Raw genomic sequence first — 25,664 nt, 5'->3', positions numbered from 1 at the left:
AAAAATAGTTACGCATAACAGAGCGTTCCCGCTCCGATCGGCTCTAAAGGGTTAATTATTTATTGACATTTAAAGTTTTATCTGCTGAAACTAGCGAGCTATAGAAGCAAACCCATTGGGTGTTTTTTGTTTGTGCAATGAACAAAACAAAGGAAAGATTCTGCATCCATCCACTTCCTGCTGCTTATCTGGGTCTGGGCTGTGGGGCAAGCAGTCAAGGCAGTCAAGGCAGCCCCCCCCCCTCCCCCCTCCAGAACCTCCCTGTCTCAAGACCCCCACAGAGGGACACCAAGTCACTTTCCACTGTGAAATAATCAGGTAATCAACCTTTTAATTCTATAAATGAAAAAGGGAAAATCAGATTAAGTTACACATAATGTGACAGGAAAATATATATATATAACAATAGATGCATACACATTTTACTGTGGTTTTCTTCTACTCTTGTGCTGCATTTCTGAAACTGCATAGGTAATAATCCTGGGGACTTGTAGTATTCAAAAACTGCACACAATGGCCACAAATATGAAAAACCATCTTTTTGTCTTTAGGAACATACTTTCCATAAGAGACAATCATTTAGCTGCTGATCTAAGGACAATGCATAATGTCTATGCTAGGCAATAAATTAAATGCATCTGTCAGAAAAGGCTCAGGGTGATCAGCGGTTTTCGTATGCTTAGACACATCCTCCATTCATACATTCATTCATTCCTCCTCTGGCATTCATGAGTCAGGGAAACCTGTTGTGACGAGAGGAAAAGGTTTAAATCATTTCCCTGTCTAACAGATGGTTCATCAGTCTGGCAGAAATCAGTAGAAGACTGTGAGCTCATTAATGCCTTTCAAACCCAGTTAAAGCTCCAAGTGGCCCTGGCCCATGCGATGCTGGAAAGGATGAGATACTGTATGTTTTGACTGACTGTTCTAAGATTTGGCATGTGCTGGATAAATCTCTCCAAGTGAAGGGAATAAACAAACAAACAAAAAACGTTCATTCTCACAAAAAAACACATACACTGTAGCAGCCAGCTTAACTAGACATTAACCAACAGGGATGCACGTGCAGACTGGATCGGACACAAAACAGCCTTTAACCTCTCGGTTTTCTAGTACTGTATTTTTCGGACCATAAGGCGCACGGTCGATGAACGAGTCTTTTTTCATACATACGGCGCACTGGATTATAAGGCGCATTAAGCAAAAAAAAAAAAAAAAAGCCAGATAAGTCAAACTTTACTCAACTCGTTCCATTGATTCATTAATGTTGAATTCTCTCGCAGCTACTCTATTCCCATGTTGTCACAGTATATTAATGACTAACCTTATATTTTACAGCACCCTGCCATGCGATTGCATTTGTCCCTAACCATCAGGAACCCTCACGTTAACTTTTGAGTGGAAAAAAGTTAGCGTTCATCCTCCAGCTTCACTGTGTTTATGTTATGCTAACATAGCAGTGTCGCTAGCGATCACGTAGCACATCATTATATACCATGCTAGTCCAACTTCAGTAACCCTACAAAAGTCACTGCTGTTTAGTTTTCTTCTTCTTTATTTATGTTAGAAGTGATAGCAGAGCTGTATGTTTTAATTTATTTAGAAATCCCATACAGAACATGGTATATCATCCTTAGGTAGAAACTAGCAAGCTAACTTCCTGCTAACTTCTAACTCTGTTAAATTTCATAAATTCTGTTTTCATGGATGCCCGGATGTTAAACTTAATTGTTACACCTGGTAAAGCAGCAACACTGATCATTTTATTAAAGATAAAAGAATTTAGACCGTTTCTAACTCTCAGTGATGTCGCAGTGTTTATTGTGTACCACATAAAGTTGGTTCAAGGTCAGTAAGCAAACAGAATTCATACATAAAGTGCATAAGGCTCACTGTCAATTTTTGAGAAAATTAAAGGATTTTAAGTGCGCCTTATAGCCCGAAAAATACGCTGCCTGTACGTCCATTAGTTCTTAGGTGAGAATAAAGCAGCTATCATTTGGGTTTGTTCACAGTTGTGATCCTCTTGTGTCCTGCATCATGTTCCCTTCCTTGATCAACAGGTCCCAACATTCTCGTTATATACCAGGGGAATCAGGAGAAAACAGCCTTCTGGTACGATGGCTGTGCATGCCAGTACTTTATCACAGCCACACATTTAGGGGGACCCATTATGCTTTTCTTCATTTCCTTAGGTAATATATATATATATGTCTATGTTATAATAGCGGATGCTCATTAAGTTTCACATAATGACATTAGTGTATGTACAATCCTCATTAATTGCAGATGGCTACAAACGCTTGGCTTTAGTTTCCATCTGCACCTGATTCTGTATGAGCTAGAGCAGATATCCCTTATATGGCTGTCTCAGACACACAAGCCCCACCCAAGTGCTGTTCAAAATATCTTTTTATTTGGGGCATCAAATCAGAAGAAAGTTAGCTTAAAGGAAGGGAAGGGGAAGAGAACTAAAAGACTTGTTTCAGATAAAGGATGACAAAGAATGGTTATTTTGACCTGGGAATCATGTCAAGTGGGTCTACTAGAAAACATGAAGTTAGAAATAAGTATAACAGGTCCCTTTCAAAGAATTAATGGACACAAAGTGCTGGTTTTATGTTTTGATGCTTAAAACCCCTTCCATTTGACAAGGTACTACTAAGAATATTACTGTTATTGCTAAATTAAATAGTTGCCGCATTGCTCTAATAAACTACTGTTGTATAAATTCCTTAACGGGGAAAACTCTTCCAAGAGATTTCTGTTTTGCAGTTTGAGAAGTAGTTTGTGTCTTCTCTCAGTAACTTCAGATTTATTTATTTATTTATTTATTTATTTATTTTAAACGGTCCGTTCTGACTCAGTTATCCATTTATTCTGTCATTTAACTGTTGACTAAAGCAAACTCACCATGCACTTGTTGGGTTTTTCTCCAGAATGGACCCTCATGTGGATAAGCAGCTTGTAGCGAGCATTGAACGGTTTGTTGCGTCGCACGCAGCCAGTCCAGAAACATGCAAACTCCTCCCCCTTTCTCTGGTCGATGTGCACTTTCTCGATGTGCCTCACTAGCTCCTCCTGGGTGCTATAAGTGGCACTGCAGTCGATCCAATGACACGGTTGCTCCTGCTGGTCAAGCGTGGGGTCCTGTCCCACAGGTACGTTAATCATGGGGGACTGAAGAGAGGACTGTGTGCTGTCCTGATTGCTGTATCCTTGAAAAGCCTGATTTAAATGGTACAGCTCCCCCTGCTGGTTGCTAATTTGAAACTGTTCCCTCTTACATGGCAAGAAATCATCTGCAGGTTCTTGTTTTACGGAGCAATATTCCTCCTGTGGCTTTTGTTGTTGTTGAGACAATTTATTGTTGGCATCAGAAAGAGGCAAGCAAGATGCAAAAAGTAGAGATGAGGAGGCAGAAGACAGTGAGGAAGGTGGCGAGGCGAAAGATGAAGATGTGGCACAGCTGGTGAGCATGTAGGAAATTGGGAAGGAAGGCTGAGGGTAGCAGCTAAACCTCTGAGTGCTGTTTTGGGTGTCTGTGTGAGCTGTGGTTGCAAAGTCCTCCACAGTCTTTTCTACGTGGGATCCGGCTGTCTTACAGTTGAGCAGGGAGGTGAGGTCACGCCCAAGCGAGGAGAGCGACAGTGAGGTCCTGGGAAGACAGCACAGGCCTCCCGATTGGATCGATGGCTGGCAGAAGCCACCAGAAGACAGCGGCGCCTGAAGATCCTCAGCATCCTCAAACACACTCCCAAATCCAGGAAGAGTCACATCTGGAGGCCCGAGATCAGGGGGCCACATGCCAGCCCCCACTCACAGACTCCTACCAAGAGATCCTGTCAGTAAAATCGTTGAAGTCGATTATCTTGGAGCAATTTTAAGACCCCATTGTAGATAAAACCCTCTGCAGCATCTTTTCGCATTCAAAGGTAATCAAATTAGATTCATGTGCAACTTCTGGCACCTTCTGAATGTGTAGACTTCAGTCATTTGTTCCAAAGTGTTGCGTGGTCAGTCATCACTCCAGCACTGTGGGAGACAAAAACCAAACCCAAATGAGTCATCATAAAAAATACATAAATTTAAAAAAGTGCTTGAATCTTTTATGATCGAAAAAACAGTTTAAAACCTGAAGAATTGCATTCAAGTATATGTACCCTAGTTTTCTTGCCTAACTACGACACAAGTCTTGAAAATAAACAAGGTCAGTTAGCTGCAAAAGCTACTGCTGAAGCTAGAGTTAAAGCTGACCTACAGTATGATGCTCTTTGCAGCTCCATAATTTTAATATTGGAATCTAGCAGAACAGCTTTGCATAGGCCACATTTCAATAATAATCCTTATTTATCTTATCCTGGGCCTTGGTGCAGCCCCTTTGTTCATCTAGTGTCTGAAACAAGTTGTTCTAGCCTATCTGCCCTTAACTTTTCTGTCTTCTGACTGGCTGTCTTTTGCAGACAGAGCGCTAAAACAACAGGTGGGTGGGGATTTACTGCTCAAGGGCAGCGCTGACATAAAAAGGGCCTACTATACAGAAATCTATAGTCAAAAGGGCTGTGAACCAGACAGATAAATGTTGTAGAGCAAAAAATAAAATATAATAGCCTGAAATTTAAAAAGATTAGCGTACGATGCAGCATGAAATGGAAAAGCTGCAAAAAGTCACTGCGCTGGAACGAGACACGTGTGATGATCTGTGCATTTGAAAAGAGATATTCCATCTCTTACACTCAAGCCTCACCACATCTACCATGGAATTCACCCATCAACCACTGGTTCATCACTCGGCCATTGCCTCAGCAGAGTTTCCTTCACAAACAAATTTCCAAAGATGCTTCTCTCATGAGAAGCATTACTCTAAACTTAAGGACTCACAAAACTAAGAAAATCTTGATCAAACTGGGGATTATTTTCACCAAAACTGTCTGTAACACTCTGGAGGTCCTTGGATTTTATGGTGTTTAGTGTCCTGGCTGTTGGGTTTAATGATTTGTTTTTTTACTTTCATTTTAAAAGAAAAACCTGTTTCATTTCTGACCACTACACAACATGCAGAAGACTGTTTAAAAAAAAAAAAAAAAAAAGAGGACTGGAACGCTCATATTGTCTAATGAATGTTTCTTATAAAAATTCAATACTTGTATCACCTTGAACTGACAATTCATTAAACATTCATGTGTTGTGTTGATAAAGGATGATGTACCACTCATGCTGCTAAAGAGGACTTGTGAGCTTGTTTCAGTCTGAAACACTAATCAACACAAGAAGTTTTTTTACTTATAGTAATTTATATTGAGCAGCACGGCTCTAGCCTAGGACCTCTCAATCTTTATGCAAACATGGGTGGAAAGGAAAAGGTGGTGAGAGCAGTGACAAGACCCAACAGGCATCAATAAGAGCAGATTTACTTTGATCAAGTCAGATACACCATGAAAAGGAGGAACTGGGGTGGAGGCTGTCTAAAAAGAGGCAGATCTGCACCTAGTATGGGACAGACTAAAGCACAATAAACAGTGTGCCCTTGAAAAGATTTACCAATTGGTTATGTAGAAGGGTATCAGCTGAGCCATCAGCTAATGTGGGCTGGTAATGAGATGAGCTGCTGAGCCCGGAGTGCAGCCGAGCTCGACTTTGAGACCTGCCTGAACTAACGCTGCGCTGTTTGGAGATCAAACAGAAGTTGACTCAAGTAGATTTACCCCAACTCCCTAAAAGGCCTTAAACACAATCTATAAACAGATTTTGATTTGTAAAAATGATGGACTTGCCCTTTTAAAGACAGCACTTAGCACATTTTACCATGTCGGCTGAACTGAGTCAGGATTGATTGTAACTCAGCTGGTGTGACAACTTGCCACGCTGTTCAACAGTATGAAGCATGAAACCCAGACTGTCTCATTCTCTAAATGTTATTCCCTCATTTCCATTTTGTGTCCAATCATTAACAACAAATAGACCACAGTGACCAGAAGGAAAGGTTTTGGATGGAGTAAAAACCAAAACAAACACAGTCCAGCGCTCCTTGTCAGCAGACTTCAGTCAAATATCTTAGAGTGTAATTCTGCAACGAGTGTGTGTTTGCTGCTGCGACACTCAGAGCTGATTCATTACTCCAGGCATTTAGGCCACCCTTGCAGCAAACAGCCAGTTGCTGTGTGGCAGCCGATTGCCTGGAACCTGGTCCAGATGCTTGTTAACAGAGGAAGAGTAATGGACCGCATCTCACCGCTTGCTACTGATGCAATACAGGGAGGCTGGAAAATGGTGGGCCAAACACAAGCACCCCCACCCCTGTCACATATACAGTAGCTCTACTGTGCAGAAGTCCTTGACTGTTTATTGGACTTGACTTGATTTCCACAGTTCTCTACCATCTGCCAGATATCGATGATCTAATTTTCAGTAGGATCGCTGCCACGTGTAATTAGTCATTGGAAAGATTCAAAAGGATTTTATGCTGATGGTTATTTTACGAGCCACAGGCCAACACAGCTAAGAGGATGAGTAAGTTCAGTTCTGTAGTTATATTAGCTGACGAAGGAGTCGCTAAGTGTAGGTTAATGCCCATAGTTTCCTGTTATAGTCTGGTTTACAGTTTTACGATTCTTCCTGTAAATCGCTGGAGTTCCCCCACCATAGTCATGTCATGGGAACTGTGGTTGACTTTTAATTAGAGAGGCTGCGATGTGTCTGTGTGTCGATGAGTTGCAAGGGATTAACGATAGCAGATGTGGTTTGGCATGTTTGAAATGGGATAATTCCAAACTAGATTCTTTTAGCTGTAAGACCTTATGAATATGAAGATTTGATGTTCACATTTGTAATCTAACTGCTCCTCTTTAGCGTCAAACCGGGACTTGTGTAAAAATCCTCTATGCCATAAATACAGCTGTAAATATAGCACACAGAGGACATTTTTAGCATTGTCTGTTCGCAAACCACTTTGGTCTTGATCCAGAAAGAAGAGTTAGACGGCAATACTAAGAAAAGTGACCCACAAAGCCTCAACTGAACCAGCAAACTCTATGAAATAGCAGCCTCATCTCATGTGGCGTCTTTTAAGGACTCACTCGCTGTGGTTAGCTAAACACAGCTGTGGCATTTCAGGACAAGCAAATGTGTACTTGTCTCAACAATAAGCACTTTGGGTCTTGAATTACAAACTTTTTCAGTGCCTCTTGGTTCAACTCAAACATGGGAAAGATATCCTTATTAAACTGAGAAATGCGAACACATACAACAGAATTAGGTTTCCCAAATCTTCATAAATAATCCAGAGCTGTGGCAATTAGAGTTCACTGACTTGTGCTAAGACTGAGCACACATTACTAAGTAAATAATATTTATTTCTTGTTTTCCACTCTTATCACCATCTTGCCCAAGGACACTTCGACGTGCAGACTGGAGGAGCCAGGAAATCGAGCCTCTGACCCTCTAATTAGCAGATGACCAACAAAAAAAAAAAAAAAAAAAAAAAACTAAAACAAAATATAAACAAACAAAAAAAACGTGTGCAGATTAAAGATATCATACCACACCAAAAGATGATATTTCCCAGTAAAAACCACATCTGTAAACAACAAAAACCTGACTGGTGGGTCTTAAACCCACAAACTTTGAATCACATCTCAAGTGTTTGACTAGGAATCTAACGTGCTATTGTTTGCACCAAAAAGCCTGTTACAGATCAACTTTATTTACACATAAGAGTAAAGTTTAGTACACACAAATACGCAGGATCTCATTGTTTTGCACTGTCAAAACAGCACACAGTTTGAGTTATCACTTCATCAGGTGCATGTGAACTCAGCATTTTGTCAGATTCTTATGAGTAAGACTTAATATGTTTGTCTCTGGGAGCTTTTGACAGAGGAAAAAGGTTCTCCAAGCACATAACGGTCAGACTACCCTCTCCCACCCAGCCCTTAAAGCTGAAGTAATCAATATGTGTTATGCAAGCGTTTAAGAACAAAGATGAGCGTGTCAAAGTGTTTCGGTTTCTTTCAGCTCATTGTTTTGGATGAATGTAAACTTGATGCTCTCATCAATCATGTTTCCAGACACAGCAGGAAGCCGTTTTAGTCAAAGAGCTCTGATAAAACCTCTGTGCACAACTTACTGAGCACCAGACCAAGACAGACGGCATTAGTGACCAGCTGTTGAACATGGCAGAGGAATTAGTCACTCCCTATGGAATTTCTTTTGTGATTACTGTGGCTAAAAAATGCTTTGCAGCAGCTTTTCTCAAAAATTCCAGATTCATGTGGCAAAGATTTATGTCCTTTTACTGCATTAAAATTGTAATTATTGCAAACTGTAGTTATATACACATTGCAATTATAGCAACATTACAAGCATAATGTTCATAAGTGTAACTTTTTTAAAGAAAAACTGCATCAACTTAAAATGAAAAGAATGTATCTGTTTTTACAGTACACACATGTCATGTTAACAACACTTTGTTTGCAACATTTTCCCAAGCTCTTTAACGGCAATTCTTTTTCTGCATGCCTTAACTATGCACAAAAGGTATGAAATTACAGGATAAATCATGGCCCAAATGTTGTTGTTTTAAAAGCTTTGTGGGTGACTTCACTAATACAAATGTTAAAAAAAATAAAATTGAAAGTTCTTGAGTAATTTTGGTTAATCTCAGAAATAACATAAATTCCAAGATGGACTAAATGGCAAATAAAGAATGGCCTATTTGGTGTTGGTGGAGACCAAAATCAGTGATTAAATGAGGCAACAAGGACGTTTTTTCCTAACACAACATGTTAGTGATAAATTTAAAACATGGTTTGGTGCCTTCAGGCTAAAACAACAGCAGCAATCAGGAGGATTAGCTAAGACAAGCTTTTGATATGTTTTGGTGCAGCAGTCCCCAACCCCGGACCACCGACAGGTACTGGTCCGTGAGCCGCTTGATACCAGGCCGTGAGAGTTGAGGCTCGGGTTATGGTTTTCGGGGATTTTATCGTTAACTCTGTTTCCCTGGGTCTTTTCCCGTGTTGTAGTTGCGCGTCTTATTTTGAAAGAAATATTTATGCATTACCATAGTGACCAGAGAGCATTAAGAGGAAGATTTTACTCTCGGTGTTGTTGGCGCATTTCAGGAGAAGGCTGCTAATAAAGTTACACAATTACACAGTGAATTTGCGTTGATTGTTGCGTTTACACAACAATATAGTTTTTGTCTTGGTCGTATCATTTTATTTTATTGTATTTATCTGCGACACTGTAAAGGCCGTTCTGCGAAAATATTGTTGACATTAAACCGGTCTGTGGCACAAAAAAGGTTTGGGACCGCTGTTTTAGTGAATAAAGTAGAAAGACATGGAGAACACAAACCTCTTTGTGTTTGTGTCCTTTTTAAATGATCAAATAGTAAAAACAACAAAACAAGAGTTTAAAAGGTAAATATTCATTATCTACTATTCTGAATAATATGTGCATATGTGAATGTGCAGTATTTACAATATTTTTCGTGTACATGTATTCATTAGTGATGATTTTCATATTGGCTTACAGAAAGAAGTTGCTATAATATCAAAACAAAGTAGCATTTCTAAGACATATTTGCATCATTCATTTCAAAGTACACCTAAGTTCTGATTTGTAACTCTCCCATTGAGTTATATTAGACTTCTCACATAAATCATGCAAGACTAAAACAAGTGTAAATCTTAGTTCCTGAATTAGAAAGAAAATACATGTAGAAATCCTCAAGGCAGCAGCATATTTCAGGTTAAGACAATATGTTTGCAGGAGAATAAAATCTCATAAATGTGGCTGGCAATGCATTAAAGAAAGCTTTTTAATTACATAACTAGTTTCACAACTGTCACTTGTGTTTTTATAATGAACATGAGAGACCAGTATCCCAGTAACCAAGAAAGTTGGCCGCAGTCTGAGAGTTTACACTTCTCTAAATAATTTGTCTCAGATCCTCCAATTTCAAGTTCAAGTTCAAGTTCAAGTTCAACTTTATTGTCACTTCAACCATATACAGTTTAAAAATACACAGTGAGGCGAAACAACGTTCCTCCAGGAACCAAGGTGCTACAAGACAAGTTAGTGCAAAAAAATAATAATATATAATATATCTAGTAATAATATTGTGCAAAAGAGCATTTACAGGTTGGTGTGTGCGATGGTTTGGTGGTGTAGGTCAGTGTGTTTGCGCTTTGTGTTGGTTAGTCAGTCCAGTCTCAATGTTTTGAGGTATTTGAGTTAAGCTGAGTGATAATGTTAGTGTATGTGTGTGTGTGCGTGTTTATCAGTCAGTCCCTTTTTGCTGAGGAGACGGATGGCTTGTGGAAAAAAGCTGTTGCACAGTCTGGATGTGCGTGCCCGAATGCTTCGGTACCTTTTTCCAGATGGCAGGAGTGTAAAGAGTGTGTGAGAGGGGTGTGTCCGATCAGCCACAATGCTGGTGGCTTTGCGAATGCAGCGTGTGGTGTAGATGTCCTCAATAGAGGGTAGAGAGACCCCGATGATCTTCTCTGCTGTTCCCACTATCCGCTGTAGGGTCTTGCGGTCTGATATGGCACAGCTCCCAAACCAGACAGTGATGCAGCCGCTCAGGATGCTCTCAATAGTTCCTCTATAGAAGGTGGTCAGGATCGGTGGTGGAAGCCGGGCCTTTCTCAGTCTTCTCAGAAAGAAGAGACGCTGTTGGGCTTTCTTGTGCAGGGAGCTGGTGTTGAGGGACCAGCCGAGGTCCTTCTCCAGGTGTACACCCAGGAATTTGGTGCTGTCAACGATCTCCACAGAGGAGCCGTTGATGCTCAGCGGTGAGTGGTCGCCTCGTGTCCTCCTAAAGTCAACAACCATCTCTTTTGTCTTGTCAACATTCAGAGACAGGTTGTTGTCCTTACACCAGTCCGTTAGTCTCTGCACTTCCTCTCTGTACGCTGACTCGTCGTTCTTGCTAATGAGACCCACCACGGTCGTGTCATCAGCGAATTTAATGATGTGATTTGAACTGTGTGTTGCTACACAGTCATGAGTCAGCAGTGTGAACAGCAGAGGACTGAGCACACAGCCTTGTGGGGCCCCAGTGCTCAGTGTGGTGGTGCTGGAGGTGCAGTTCCCGATCCGTACTGACTGAGGCCTTCCGGTCAGAAAGTCCAGGATCCAGTTGCAGAGGGAGGTGTTCAGGCCTAACAGGCTCAGCTTTCCGATCAGTTGTTGGGGGATGATCGTGTTAAATGCTGAGCTGAAATCTATGTACAGCATTCGGACGTGTGAGTCCTTCTTGTCCAAGTGTGTCAGGGCAAGATGGAGTGCAGTGGAGATGGCGTCGTCCGTTGAGCGGTTATGGCGGTATGCAAATTGCATTGGGTCCAGTGAGGGGGGCAGCAGGGTCTTGATGTGTCTCATGACGAGCCGTTCGAAGCACTTCATGATGGTGGGTGTAAGTGCGATAGGGCGGTAGTCATTGAGACAGGACACAGAAGACTTCTTGGGCACGGGGACGATGGTGGTGGCCTTGAAGCACGTGGGGACAACGGCACTGCTCAGAGAGATGTTGAAGATGTCGGTGAGAAAACACCTTAATCCTGTGAAAACAATTTTGTGGGATTGTGGTATGCTAATAAATCCTAGTTTACTGCATTTTCAGGTCATTAGCCTATATTTGTCCACAGGAAACTGGAAAGGCAAACTTTTTTCCTAACAGCTTCCTGCTTTATATTCAGTACACATTCACACCTTGCTATATTCATACAAGTGACTGCACTAAAGATTCAAATAAGCTTCCCTACTTTGCTCTTATGTTTTTATAAGTACTACTTGCTCGTGCTACAGTTGGTCAGTAATTTTAGTTCGATGTTAGGTGGTTGCTCGGAAACATGATGACATCACTATATATCATGCATAATGAAAGCTTTGTGGATATAAATTAGATGTTACTGTTTTGAAACTGAAATTAAATCCTTAGTGGTTTTATGAGGTGTTAAAAGTGAGTAAATGCTACAAATGGTCAGTGATTTTAGCCTGTTTGTAGGTGCTTGCTAGGCAACATGATTGTATTAATCATAACATCCAATATAGATAAAAATCTTCAGGGGCCAGTGTTGGATGTTCAACTCCTGATGGGGTAAGAGGAATTCGCAAGCAAACAAACACACGGAGATTTCATGTATTAAAGTCAGATTTTCCAGAAAGACAAACCAGTAACCAGTAACCAGTAACTAAGTAAATATTCTCCCATTTATTCCCCTATAGATCTTTCTATATATTGACGCATCTGTTTCTTTCTACTACTGTTCAAAATCTATGAACACCCCCCCCCCCCCCAAAAAAAAAAAAAAAACCCAAAAAACTTTAATGAATCCCTTTTAATGAGCTAGTGAAAAAGTTCATTTCCTGAAATAAATACTTTTTTTTTGCCGGTCAACTCATAGCCAATTGCAGAAAAAATCTAGACATAAATTTTTATTCCAGGTTTATTCTTGACTGATCTTTTGAATTCTGTATAAGAAAGCATATTAAATGTAATGTTATTAAAAATGTATTGCTACTTTACAATATTGGACCACTTTAAATGGCAAATTACAACAGAAGGAAATTACTGCTGCTCTAACATAATTCAGTCTCAGTTTTACAGTTAAGCACAGAGTTAGCTCAGGCAGTTCAGCTAACCTCGATTGCCAGCTCACATCACCTGAAGGTTCAGCCAATACCCTTTTATTCATCCAGTTTCCTAGCTCCTATAGGGTTCACTGATTAAGCTGCAGACAGTCTTGCAAGCCACTTTGCAACCCACCTCTATCTTTTGTGCTCTGACTTAATCATTGCCAGTTTTGTTGTCAGTGATCTCTGTTCTGTTCCATGCTGGGTCATGGGTAACAGAGCCAAGCTGCTAAATATACATTCGTGCACATTAGTGGAATTTATTGGGTCCTCAAATAAGCACATTTACAGATACCTCACAAAATGTTTATGGTAAACAGTAGCAGAGAAATTGTGACGCTGCTTTTTTGATGCTCAAACGCATGAATCCAGATCCAACAGCAAACACAAGCTTCAATTTACTACTGTAAGCTCATGATTTCACAAACATGAAATGTACTTACTTTGAAATCTGAGTTCTGCAGCTCCACCGAACCTCAGTGTTTATTTGCCGATTTACCCCAGAAGACAGAAAAGAAAACTACCTGCTGTGCTGATATATCTACCGCTAAGAGACCAACTGGCACCTTTTGCATATATATTAACAGTGACAACTGTTCATCATCATCCTCAGCAAGACTCCCATCAGAAGACACATAGAGGGCAGTAATAAATTCCTATAAATGTGCTTTGGATCACAGTCCTGCATGCTGGGGGACAGAGTTTTTGTAAAAGTGAATAAAAATATGAGCACAATCTTCTGCTTCTGTTCTGCACTAAACTCTAAAAATGTCCCATCTGTACAAGCTGTCAAACTGATTCAGCTTCAACAGGAGAACGATTTATTTTCACTGAGGGAAGACGCCTGAGCTGAAGCTGCTGACCTGACACTGCGGGCTGAATACAGAGACACGTTGTTGTGATTAGAGGTGTACGTTACCCTTTTCCAAAACCAAGAACCAAGTACCCAATGCTGAGAAAAGTCTTAAATATTTTTAAACACAATTTGCTGTTGGCCATCACGAGCTATGAACTTAAACACTGACGTAACTAAAAATTTTCAAATGTGAGTTTGAACAAAAATTGTTTGGAGTGTCAAGATAAAGATTCACAGGAACTTGTGTCCTACATTAAAATCCCACTAAACTCTGATGGGATTTTATTCAGAAGTAACTAAATATCAGCACAGAAAAGAGGACAAAAAAAGCAAGATGCCAAAAGTCTAAAACTGTATCAGATTTTTCTAAAAAAAAATCGGAGCGCACACATAAAGATCAGAGTTTGTAAAGAGGGAAAAAAAGAAAAATCAAAAAAAGAGAAACCCTTTAAGAGCAAAGCACTCTTCGTGCTAAGAGTGCCACAACAATCCAGCAACAACTAACTAATCATCAAGTGTGAACACGTGTTTAACAGCTTGGCAGTTTGATGATCTGGAGCATTCAGGTGTGTTAACACAATGACAAAGTAGTCCCAGAAATGGATGTCCCAGCAAATTGACCCCAAAGTCAGACCGCTCAGTGAAATTGCACAGTGCACAGTGGTGGAGGGGCAATAATTGGGGTTTGTTTTATTGCGCGACATGGGAATGTCGCAGTCAGAGTCCACCGTGAACTCTTCTGTATACCAAATTATTCTAGAGTCAAATGTGAAGCCATAAACAAATGCCTGCAAACTTCAATAAAATGAAGCAACGTCGTTAGAAAGAATGGGCAAAAAAATGCTCCAAAATGATGTGGAGGAAGTAAAGTCACACAGAAAAACATTCACGGGGCATTTGATCATAATTATGTAAGTGACATGACTGAGATGTGACAAAAGTTTATCTAAACTGCAAAATAAATGAGTATTACAAAAAAAAAAAAAAAGAAATCAGGAAATTACAGAAACAATAAACACAGAATCTTGTGACAGTGTATCTACATGTACAAAAATACGAACAAAACTCTGGTTGTCATTATTTTTAGTGGTTCCACTGCGCTTTATGTTTTTATTGATGACAGACTGGATGCTGGTCACGAACCAATTATAGTTACCATCTTTCAAGACCTGCAATGTTCATTCTTCAGCCTGTTTTTCATTTTCCAATGTTGTGTGAGTAAGAGTGCTTTAAGCTTCAGTTAGTCAATGTGACAGACGTGCTGTGGGAAGTTTCAGTACAAGTGGAGAACAGAATAGAACCAGGCTGCACAAATGATTACTGAAATAGATACTAGTGTCTTTATCGTGACATTACAAGACACCAGAGGTACAACATCAGTTCTTGTAAGTCCATGTGTTTCTGGTAAGATTATTTTCATGCCAATACTGTGTAGTCTGAACCCTTCATTATGGAAATTTTATGTATTAAGCATTGCATCAGTTGCTGACTGAATTTGCCAGTGTTTTTTCAGGTGGAAATTTAAAAAAAGGAAAATAGCCCAGAGCTTGAGAGGTTAACCACAACCACAATTGTTCCCAAACCTAACCAAACCTTAGCCACTGTGTTGTCACACATGAAAACATGTTACAAGAACTGTGTTTTGGAGGTTTGGGAAAGCACAGACTGCTGAGGTTTTCTGCCAAATATGGGCATCATGTCAAGAAAATATCCTGCTGAAGGCCTATGCTGTACTTGGATTTTAACATGAAGACTGAACGACACGTGAACACTTCACAAAAAATTCTACTGCGAATTAAAGAGCTTTGTGTTGACCGAGAGCTCAAATGGAAAGTCAGACATAACTAGAAGATGAAGCAGGTGCAAAAACACCTGTGGATGGTATGGCCATGCCAAAGTTCCAGTCTGGGGACATCAATGCCACTGATGAGGACCACATGGCTGAGAGTTGGCACCTCGTTTCTGAACCTGTCCGCTCTGTGTGCCAGTCAGCTTCTCGCAGCCAGTTCTGTGTGAAAAAGGTGCTGAATACATTTATTCCACGCAAGTATAAATCCCTACGGCATCCGTGTCAGCTCAATAAAAGAGGGCAATGTGAAGCTGCAACACTGCCATGACAAAAATCAGTGGTGACGCCAGTTAAGACGCTCAGCCATGTCTATATTTGCAAGCATTGCTGAAAGCAAGGCTAGTTCTGGTAACAAAAAACACCAATGCCTGCAGCACAGCTTGAAACTGAAGGAAAGAATGCAAAGCTGCAATACAAGACCCCAACAGAGGACCCGATTAGTCTTCCATCCCCACAAATATAGACTCTGCAGCTGGAAGGAAAAACAGAGACCATCCATCAAAAAAATAAAGATCCAGGTAAGTGTTATTTAAAACAGATATGCCCTCAAGGCTGGGATTGGTTACAGTGGCCGTGAAAGCTCAACAGCTTAGAACAGACATGCAAAAAGACAAAACAAGTGATGTTTAACAACAATGTAAATAAAATACAGAAATGAGCTGCAAATAACAGACTGAACAATGACAGATGGCATGTGCAACGGATAAGCACTCTGGTTGTTAACCAGGTGACTCGTCAAAGAAGCCTGTGCGTTGTGGTAGAAAATGAACTTTATGTGCATTTATTTTAATGTTCTTATTACATAATACATCTAGAAGATTATGCCTCTAAAAATTAAAAATCATAGTTTACTTATATTTGGTTGCTTTTTCATTCAAGGTTGAGCAATACAGTGCACATTTTTACCATGAAACTTAGTAGAGGAGATGCAGAGACGACCATCTGTTTTACAGTTGATGAGCCCAAAGGCTGTGAAGACAGCATTTTAGATCAGGAAAGCAAGCACGATCATAGTCATTGTTTTTTTTTAAACAATCATCCTCATCTTGTTTTTTTTGGTTTTCTTGTTTTTTCACACTTGCAGTATCATGCTCTGTTAATTTGTGTCGGAGGTTCGTTTCTGTAACATTCTCAAGCGATCCCTGCAAAACTTTCTCATTACTCACCTTGTCACCACATTTGTCTCTGTCGCCTTTATCTTAACCAAAAATGAATTTTCAAATTGAAGCCTTGCCATATTGACACTCTGACACTGTGGATGATGCACATTTGGACTTCACTAAACACTGGAAGTGGTGTACTTTTGCACAAGAAGATGGCCTTGAAGTGGCTTCAAGTCTAATTCAAATCAGACATGTTTATTTTCTCTTTATAGGCGCAGGAGCAAAACTTTTTGACCACATCTGGCATGACTATAGATGTGTGCTATGAAATCATTTGGAATAGTTATAGGCCTGCAATTCAAATCAATGTTCCAAATAGAAAATACATATAACTAATCATAAAACTGGCTTTGTTTAGCCCCAAGCACACAAGGCTGGACACTAATCGCCGACATGCATGTGCGAACTACTTACTGAAATGTAGTGAAACTGTTAAAAGTGGGACACAAACCAAAAACAGAGACTGATTGCTTTCAAAGTAAATGTTCCACCTTCTGAAATGTGTTAAATACAACTGTAAGGCACAATTTTTACTCTGAAAGCAAATAATCTCCATATCTGGTTTAACTTGCACTTTTTCAAGTCATTACCACTCAACTAGTAATTGTCAGCTGTTTGCAGACAAGCTGGTGACATCCAACGTTTTTACAGATGTAGGACCTTTAGTTGTTTTGTTTGTTTGTTTGTTTTAAGAGAAATATATACAGAGCCTAAAAACTGATCTTACTTGTGTGGCTAAATCTATCACAAAGCCTCACTGGGTCACCAGTATAGCTTCAATTGTTTTAATAAACTGAGTTTTGATGATGTGAAACAGAGGGAGAGAATATCAACATTTGTTTTCCACTTATTTTGATGCAGTGTTTCTGCTCTAATAATTCTGTTTTTGTTAGTGATTCTTGCTGGTTGTAGACTTTGCAACGGTGCTCTTGTTGAACTTCACATAAAAGCTAAGTAACTAATATCCATCATCTGTGCCGGTAACTCAAACTTAACTATATAATCACCTGCAGCTGGTCTGAAGTTGAGATGCTTTAACGAAGTCTTGGCTGGTTTCCTGCGAGTGTTTCAGCTCAGTGTGCTGTGACCCCGTTTGCCTCGAGTCTCTGACGTGATGACTGTGGCTGGTGAAAATCTGACTCACTGGTAAAATCCCCTCCCTTATTTTGATATATTCAGTCACTTTTATCATTAGTATTTAACACTCCCAATTCCCTAACACCCCAGTCCAGTTAAGTTGTGTGAGCGAAACCAAAAAATTGTTTGATTTCGAGACGCAGTTCGGGTCAAAGTAAGCTCACTGGGAGCAGGTGAATGATTCACTCTGGTATTGCAGAACATGAGGATTTGCTCTTGGGTCACAATTCATGCATGCCATCTTAATAAAAGGTTTAAATTACTGTTGACTTTATTCACAGTAATCCTTCCTCTGCACTGAGACATTTAATAGCCCAGATAGGGATTTTAGAAATGTGCAATTTATTGAAACTCCAAACTAAAGTCTATTTTACTGGATGAGCAGGAGGGATTTTGTTCTTTTGTTTCATTTTGAATTACATATCTGCACATAGAAATGACCTATTTCAGTTTTCTATGAGACACACACACACACACACACACACACACACACTATGGTTGTAATCAAAATCGCTCTGCAGTTCAACAAAAAATTTGCTTCACTAAGTGTTTTTATAATAACGTAGCAGTGAGTGACATTAGAAAAGCTAAAACATGAGAAGAGAACTGCATGTTTGAGGCGTGAAGACGTAAAATCAGCACACTTTCCACTGTTTCCTCTGTGCAGAAGTAGGGGATTCACCAGCAAAGGGGAAAACCAAAGGAGGAGAAAAATTCAAACAAGAAATGATTTTATTTACTTTGTTTATCTAATTTATTTGAAGTTGTTTGTTCTTTCATTGCAGAGCTGCTTTCTGTCATGTGCTGTCACTGTAGTTTTGCTCCTCTGTTTTGATTTTGTTTTAAGTAGTAAAACCTTTCAAATAAACACTATTTACACATTAAAAAGATTGAGAATTTGTCTTTTGGTGTGTTTTCAAGAACAACAAGAGGGTACATTTTGGTGTTGTAAATGACTCCCAAGTGGCCCGTTACTGGTGGAGACAAGCTTTTCCATGATCTCATTGCATTATACAATTTACTGTAATATCTGTTGCAGATTTAGAAAACACCATGTAGCACTGTCGACTTTGTATGAAAGATGGAAAAAGCTCTAAATCTGCATTCCCACTAATGACCAGCAGTGTGAGACTGGCCTCGTTCACCATTTTCAAGTCTTAAAATTCAACATGAGGTGCAATTTGTACATTATAGTCCTCGACAGACTACAGGAGGAGATGCTGTCCATCGATCATCTAGTGTCAAAAAACCAAGATGATGCTGGCCAAATAGAAGATGGAATTGGCAACAGATGATGCTACATTGACTAAATCCATCTTTTATAAATAGGGTTTGCTTAACACTTGTAATTATTAGTACGTTCAGTTGGTTGTGATTTCACAGATTAACAAAAGCAGATATTACATTTTGTAGTGAGGTGAAGCTGAGTGTAATCAAAGGAACAAAAAAGAATTTGTATCATAGTTTTGAGTAGCTCATAAGAAACTTGCTCATATGTGAGAAATGACTACAATGATATAGGCTTTAGAGTCAAGCTATTACCTGACAATGTAAACTTTAAGTCCAAAAGTACCAAAGTCCAGAGTCCATATAAAATATGCGATGAGCTGAGCCAGGTTAGGTTTTGAAAACCAGACACCATAAGCATAGGATGGATTTGACGGTGAAACTGAGGTAAACTACATACTCCTAAGGCAACAACTTATCAAACACAAAGTAGGCCCAACCCAGCGTCATTCTTTTGTATCCTTCTGGAGATTACACACCAAACATGTTGAAAAAGCAAAACTGACATGAAATTCAGAATGTTTCCACTGCAAACTTGCAGCTTGTAATTAGTGTAACATTATATTCAGAAAAAAATCATTCACCATCAAACATGAGCTTTATAAATAAAAAGGAAGAAACAAGGATTCTGTGTTCAATTCAATTAAATGCTTAATTGTCCAACAAGGGGAAATTAGTTTAGCAGCAAGAGCAATAATAAGAATAAACAAAACAATAATAAAAAGTTCTTGTTCTTCAAAGTCATGTTACCAAACCAAGCAGTGATACAGAAAGAAATAACAGATTCAATAAAAGGTCTGTAAAACAAAGACAACATTTCAGAAGAGACATTAAAAGATCCCATTTACCTGAAAAAGAATCTGTCTATAGGTTCATCCAGTTATCAAGACTCCAGGAGAGGAAGTTGCATCACGACTGCTGCATGTCAGTGGGGCAGATTGAGTGCTTGTTGGCAGATATGGGAACGCATTTGAGGAAGCAGGTAAATAATTTCAGAGAGTCTAGCAGCGTCTAGCTGCGTGTCTCAGGTAGAATAGCATTGTTTTACTATTTGATCTGAATGGTCAGATCTGTTAGTTCACATTTAAAAATAAAACATAACCCAGCAAAATTATGTGGTTGGTTTGAACAGCTGTGAATGATGAGTGAGAAAAATATTTTTAATGGTAAATGGCCTGTATTTGTATAGCGCTTTTACTAGTCCCCCCTAGGGACCCCAAAGCGCTTTACACACCCAGTCATCCACTCATTCACACACACATTCACACACTGGTGGAGGCAAGCTACAGTTGTAGCCACAGCTGCCCTGGGGCAGACTGACAGAAGCGAGGCTACCATATCGTGCCATCGGCACTTCTGGCCCACACCAGTAGGCGGTAGGTGAAGTCTTGCCCAAGGACACAACGACTGAGACTGTCTGAGCCGGGAACCTTCCGATTACAAGGCGAACTCCCAACTCTTGAGCCACGATCGCCCCATGCATGAAACATTTGCACAAAGTTTTGCACTTGTGTGTAAAGGCCTTAATGGGGTCCATAACTTACTAAAGGAACTTCAATTCAATAAGACTTGAAACAGCAACTGAAACCATAAACTCAATAGGAAAGTGAATACTTAGGTGATCAAAGCAGAGAGCCTAGGGGTCATTTTCCCATAGACTTTAATGCAAACATTTGGCTGCCAGAGGAGTCACCCGCTGCTTTCCATCAAAAATATTTTAAGTTATAAGCACTTTCATAATGACTTTTATGTGCAGGGTATGTTTTTTGGTTTTGAAAAGACTATAGCAATGCTTCTTGCGGCAAAATCCATTTTCCCCACTTGTGAATTTCACTCATGTCAACAAGCAAGACATAATTAAGTGATTTTCCTTAAAGCTGCGATATATCCGACTTGGCGCACAACATATGGAAGTATCGGCAGAAGTAAGCAAACACTAATACTTTATACTTGCAACTCTGCAATAAAAAAAACCCTCAAAGTTATTACACTGGGTTCAAGTTACACTCACACACAGTAGCTATTAATAGCAATTTATTATGGGTCTCCTCTGTGACCAAAACATATCCAAGTGCAACGCGAGAATGTGAAAAGACAGCAGAAATCTGCAGTGATGAGTGAGAATCAGCAGCACAAGTGGACTGGCAGCCAACAATCCAGAGTTTCCTAATGACATGAACACAGCATTATATTATCATGCAATTCCTGTTTGACGCAAGACCTTAAGCAATCTGTAAATTTTTTCTTAGGCAAGTGTTGAGATATGCCATTTCAGCTCTCAGCATCTGCGACACCAATTCACATTTCATTTTTCTTCCTTCGCTTTTAAACTCAAACCATAAAAAAAAATATGTGGGTCTCTGCCTTTCCCTCCATCACCGCTCACCTATGCTGCTCCGGCCTCCCCTCTTGGCAAACCTAAACCTTTACAAGCAGGTGTGGATCTGTGAGAAACTTTGTTTTAGTGCAGATGGCAGGAAATTCCAGTGAAATGACAGCGGCTCAGTCTAAACCACAAGTTGTTGTGAGCAGCACTCATGGACCAGATAGAGCAGGGCCAGCAGCAGCAGTGCCTATGGACCAAACTTGGACTCCTGGCCTGCCAGCGCCTTGAAATATGAGCAGCTTCACGAGGCGTCTGTTAAAACTCTTCTGCAATGGACTTATTCCTGGTATGGTGGGTACTGACTGACTCCAGTGTGTCTTTCCAAACAAATTTTGGGTGGTATTTGGTCTGAGCAACCCTGTGAAAACAGATTATGTTTTACATCTAGTGGTTTATTGTAGCCGATGTTTGGTGAACCATCAGTATTTCAGCCAGTAGATCAGTCAGGGCAGCATCAAGCAACACTTTCCAGCTTTTCATGCAGGGCTCCTCCACATGATGTCATGGGAGAATTAGCGAGTGAAGAAGCCGCACATCCAACACTACAAAGCCGGGAATTTAAAGTTTGTTTTTATATAAATCTTGTTACATTGACTATATTGTTAATAATGTAATCTATTACAGTTAGCTGAATAAACAGTTTGACAAAGTTATGCGGTCGTGTTTAGGACAGCCTCAGTTTCACTGGCATCTTCTTGTCCTTGAACACTTTAGTTTCCCTTTCAGTGGCTTTAACGTTGGTAAAATCAGCCAATTCATCAGTGACTGACAGTGTCAGCGTGTTCCAGCTGTTCATTGCACTGATATGATAATTACACAGAGGTTTTCTGGAGTGCCACATTTGCCTCATATGATTTATATTTTTGCATGAGATATCCCACTTGATCCACACCTAATTTTCTGTTTTTTGGGTTGTTTTTTGTTTTTTTACTCCTGTCATCAAGTGGAAATATTCAACATGTTTTCCACAAAGTTTTAGCCCGACAAATTTTGTATCTTTGGAAATGTTGGAATGTGAAGAACAATTTAAAATGTTGTATTTTTTCTGCCTTGGGACAAATTTCACCACAAGCTTCTTATATTGTTAACTCAATGCAATCAGTCATTCAGCACCTCATGTATCAACTGAAGGTGTTCCTGAGATTTATTTTTCTTTGCTGTAGGAATCTGACAAACTTTCCATTAACATGTAAAACGTTCCTTGTGCTGCCATGTAGTTGATATTTTTTTAAAAGCAGCAAAGTACGTGAACTTTAAAATGGGACTTATTATTCTCATTTCCAACTTCACAGTTCAAAATAATCCTTGATTTTTATATTTTATTGGATGTTGGCACAGCCCCTCAGTTCATCCACTCTCTCAAATAAGTTGTTGTACTGATCAGAAGGTTGGTGGTTTGATCCCCCACCACTCTCCAATGCACCCATTGGACTATAAATGTGTGTGAATGTTAGATAGAAAGCACTTAAGCATTAAAAAAGTGCCTGTGTGTATGAGGTGTAGAGTAGAACAGCAGTATGTAAGATCGAGTCCATTTACCATCTGATATCAGTGACAGTAGCCAACAGCACAAATGTTGTTTCCTGCAAGATGTAACCTTTCATAGAAAGTTGAGTTTTTTTCCCCCTATATCATCATACATATAATTCGCTCAAATTACCTTAAAATATTGTGATATAATTTTGAAGCTGTATCACCCACCTCTACACTGAATTACAGTTCAAGTTACATTTCACTGTAATTCTGCATGCTTTGTAGCTGTGCATGGCTATTTTATCTAACGTGTGCTATCAAAATTATATTTAAATATACTCTGACACCAGATACTTTTGCCCAGTACATGCTTCTGTGTGTGTGTGTGTGTGTGTGTGTGTGTGTGTGTGTGTGTGTGTGTGTGTGTCAAAAACAAATAAAGTGAATACAGAAGTTGTAGGAATAATGAGCAATAAATCGTAGTGTGAGCTAGGAAAACATACACAATCAATAAAAGGAAGGAAGTCAGAAGTGTTTACAGCTGTTTAAAATGGCAACACTAAGACAGAATGAAAAGCCAGCAATCATAAAATGAAGAAAGCCACAATGGAGACATCCAGAGATAATGGTGAATTTTCTGGAAGAGAATCATAGTGTTGCGCTTCATTGTTCGCATTGAAAATGACAGAAATAATTGCGTAACATCTGAAAGAGAGCTGAGAGAGAAGCCGGGTTTATTTCTTAGCTCCGCACAGCTTGCTAATCACAGCGTGATTATCAGCTTCAGAAAGTTACAGAAATGGCAGGAAACGAGCAACTTTGATTAGATGTCGGTAAGGTCCATGTGTGCGAAACCATTTGAAACTATACACAGCCTCACTGTGGAGGTAAGGGTTTAATGACCTTCTACCTTTATCAGACCTAACACAGAGGTGATGGTCTTAAGCCTTAGAGTGGAAGCTTCACACAGTAATTACAATATGTGGAGAAAATAGAACTTTCTCAGTTGCATCAAAGAAAGAAATGCATGCATGCGTCTACTTCCACATATGGAAGTGAACGTATTACTGAGTACACTGTTAGAACAACAACAACTTTCCCCAAAGGAGTGAAAGTTTGAGTCATATCTCTCTACCTTATTCACTCTCTTGCACTTGGATGCTGAGGAGTGAATATGGCACAGTCACGCAAGAAAGGGGGGAGGAAAAAAAAGCACATCAAAATACTCATTAAAGTAATGCTTTTAACAAGTTCCAGGACACAATCTTAACTGTACTCTGAGTATTCATTTCAAAACAACTCTCACCAACCCTCTTCTTTGTAAGCATCAGTGAAAACTCATGTTTTACTTCAACATTTCTCCCTGCAGTTCCAGCAGACCCTACGCCACCTTTGAAACACTCCTTTTTTCTTTCTTTAAAAAAATAAAAATAAAAAATAAACACAGAAATGTAAATTGATTTCCTTCTGGGAGTAGATGAAAGCTACATATGTCGCTCTGCAGATTCTTCAAGCCATCATTAATTTTGACAGATCTCTTTAATTTAACTGCTATATTTGTTATGCTTGTATGTTAGTCTTAGGAGGTTCCCAGTAATAATATTTGAACTTTATTGCAACAACTCCCTCTGCATTGAGTCTGTTACTCTCTTTAGTGCACACGTCCCAACACAAACTAATGCAAAAAACAGCACATGATGTTGTTACTGGCAGTGGCTACATGCTCTGTAAGAAGTATACTTTTAATTTAACATAATAATTTTGTCATTTTTCTAGGACAGTTCCTCTTTGTTGCCGAGTTATTTACCAATCTGTTTGCTGGCACATTGTTTATTGCTGCTGCATTGATTTAATCACTTTCTGCTCTGCTCTCTTGCTGCTTCTGCTCCAACCTCCTGCTGAAGACCCCATGGGAAATAAACCAATTAGCTTTATTTTGTTATCCTTTATGAATGTGTGTTCATCTTCAAAACTGTACTGTAACAAAAGACAACAGAGCTTTAAAATATGGGACATGTTCTTAATATACCCTAAACTGCACTTGCTGATATTTTTTTCATATGTAAAAATGGAAGAGGTCTCCCACAGAGGATTACTGCCAGCTCTGCCTTTACCCAACAGCTTTGATCAGTTAGATCAATCATTGTTTTGGTTTTACGGCCTACGGATGTATTATTTTGGTTTACTTTGACCACCACGCATGGCTTTTTATTCAGTATGAAGCCCTAAAAATACACTAAACACCACCTGCTAAGGACCAAAAGAGAGCCAGAAATAGATTAGATCTGAACACAGTGGACCATTAACCAGACCAAAGGCCAGACATTTCCCTCAAAGTTGGTGAAGACCAAAAGCGGAGCTAGAAGGAGTTAAAAAGGAACTAACCAGTCACTGTGCTAGGTATGCCAATTTAATTCCTCATTAATTCTATTCATAATTCATTCTAATCAGACAATTAAGCAGCTCAATGCATTTAGGCATGAACACATGCTCAAGACAAACTCCTGAAGTTCAAACCGAGCATCAAACCGAGGAAGAAGGGTGATTTCAGTGAGTTTGAACGTGACAGGATTGTTGGTGGCAGACAGGCTGGTCTGTGCGTTTCAGAAACTGCTGGTCTTTGGGGATTTTCCCCACATAGTCAGCTCTAGGTTTTACAAAGAAGGGTCCAAAAAAGAAAAAAATATCCAGTGAGCAGCAGTTCTGAGTGAGAATGCTTTGTTGATGTCAGAGGAGAATAGGCACAGTCTTTCAGGTTGTTAGAAACGCAACAGTAACTCAAATAAATTCTTTACAACCAAGGTATGCAAAAGATCACCTCTGAATGCACAACATGTCAAACCTGCATATAAGCTGCAGCAGCAGAAG

The 25,664-nt window shown here is 39.6% G+C and overlaps 1 protein-coding gene across 3 annotated transcripts in view; it reads right to left on the bottom strand.

Moving 5' to 3' along the window:
• glis1a (GLIS family zinc finger 1a) overlaps positions 1-25,664 on the bottom strand; it is a 68,571-nt gene that overhangs the window by 33,088 nt on the left and 9,819 nt on the right. Inside the window, exons 2-3 of one of the 3 annotated variants that reach the window (XM_082514827.1) lie at positions 3,971-4,035; positions 2,914-3,842 (exon numbers count right to left, since the gene is read on the bottom strand). In XM_082514827.1, the coding sequence (XP_082370953.1) occupies positions 2,914-3,807 (894 nt within the window). In that variant the 5' untranslated portion in view covers positions 3,808-3,842; positions 3,971-4,035. Of the gene's footprint in view, positions 1-2,913; positions 4,036-25,664 lie in introns of all 3 variants that reach the window. The other 2 variants (XM_082514828.1, XM_082514826.1) reach the window with 2 other exon arrangements.

Source organism: Aulonocara stuartgranti (assembly GCF_965226115.1).
Source record: "Aulonocara stuartgranti genome assembly, chromosome: 18".
In the NCBI taxonomy this organism is placed as follows: Eukaryota; Metazoa; Chordata; class Actinopteri; order Cichliformes; family Cichlidae; genus Aulonocara; species Aulonocara stuartgranti.
This window is presented reverse-complemented; position numbering and strand designations above follow the sequence as displayed.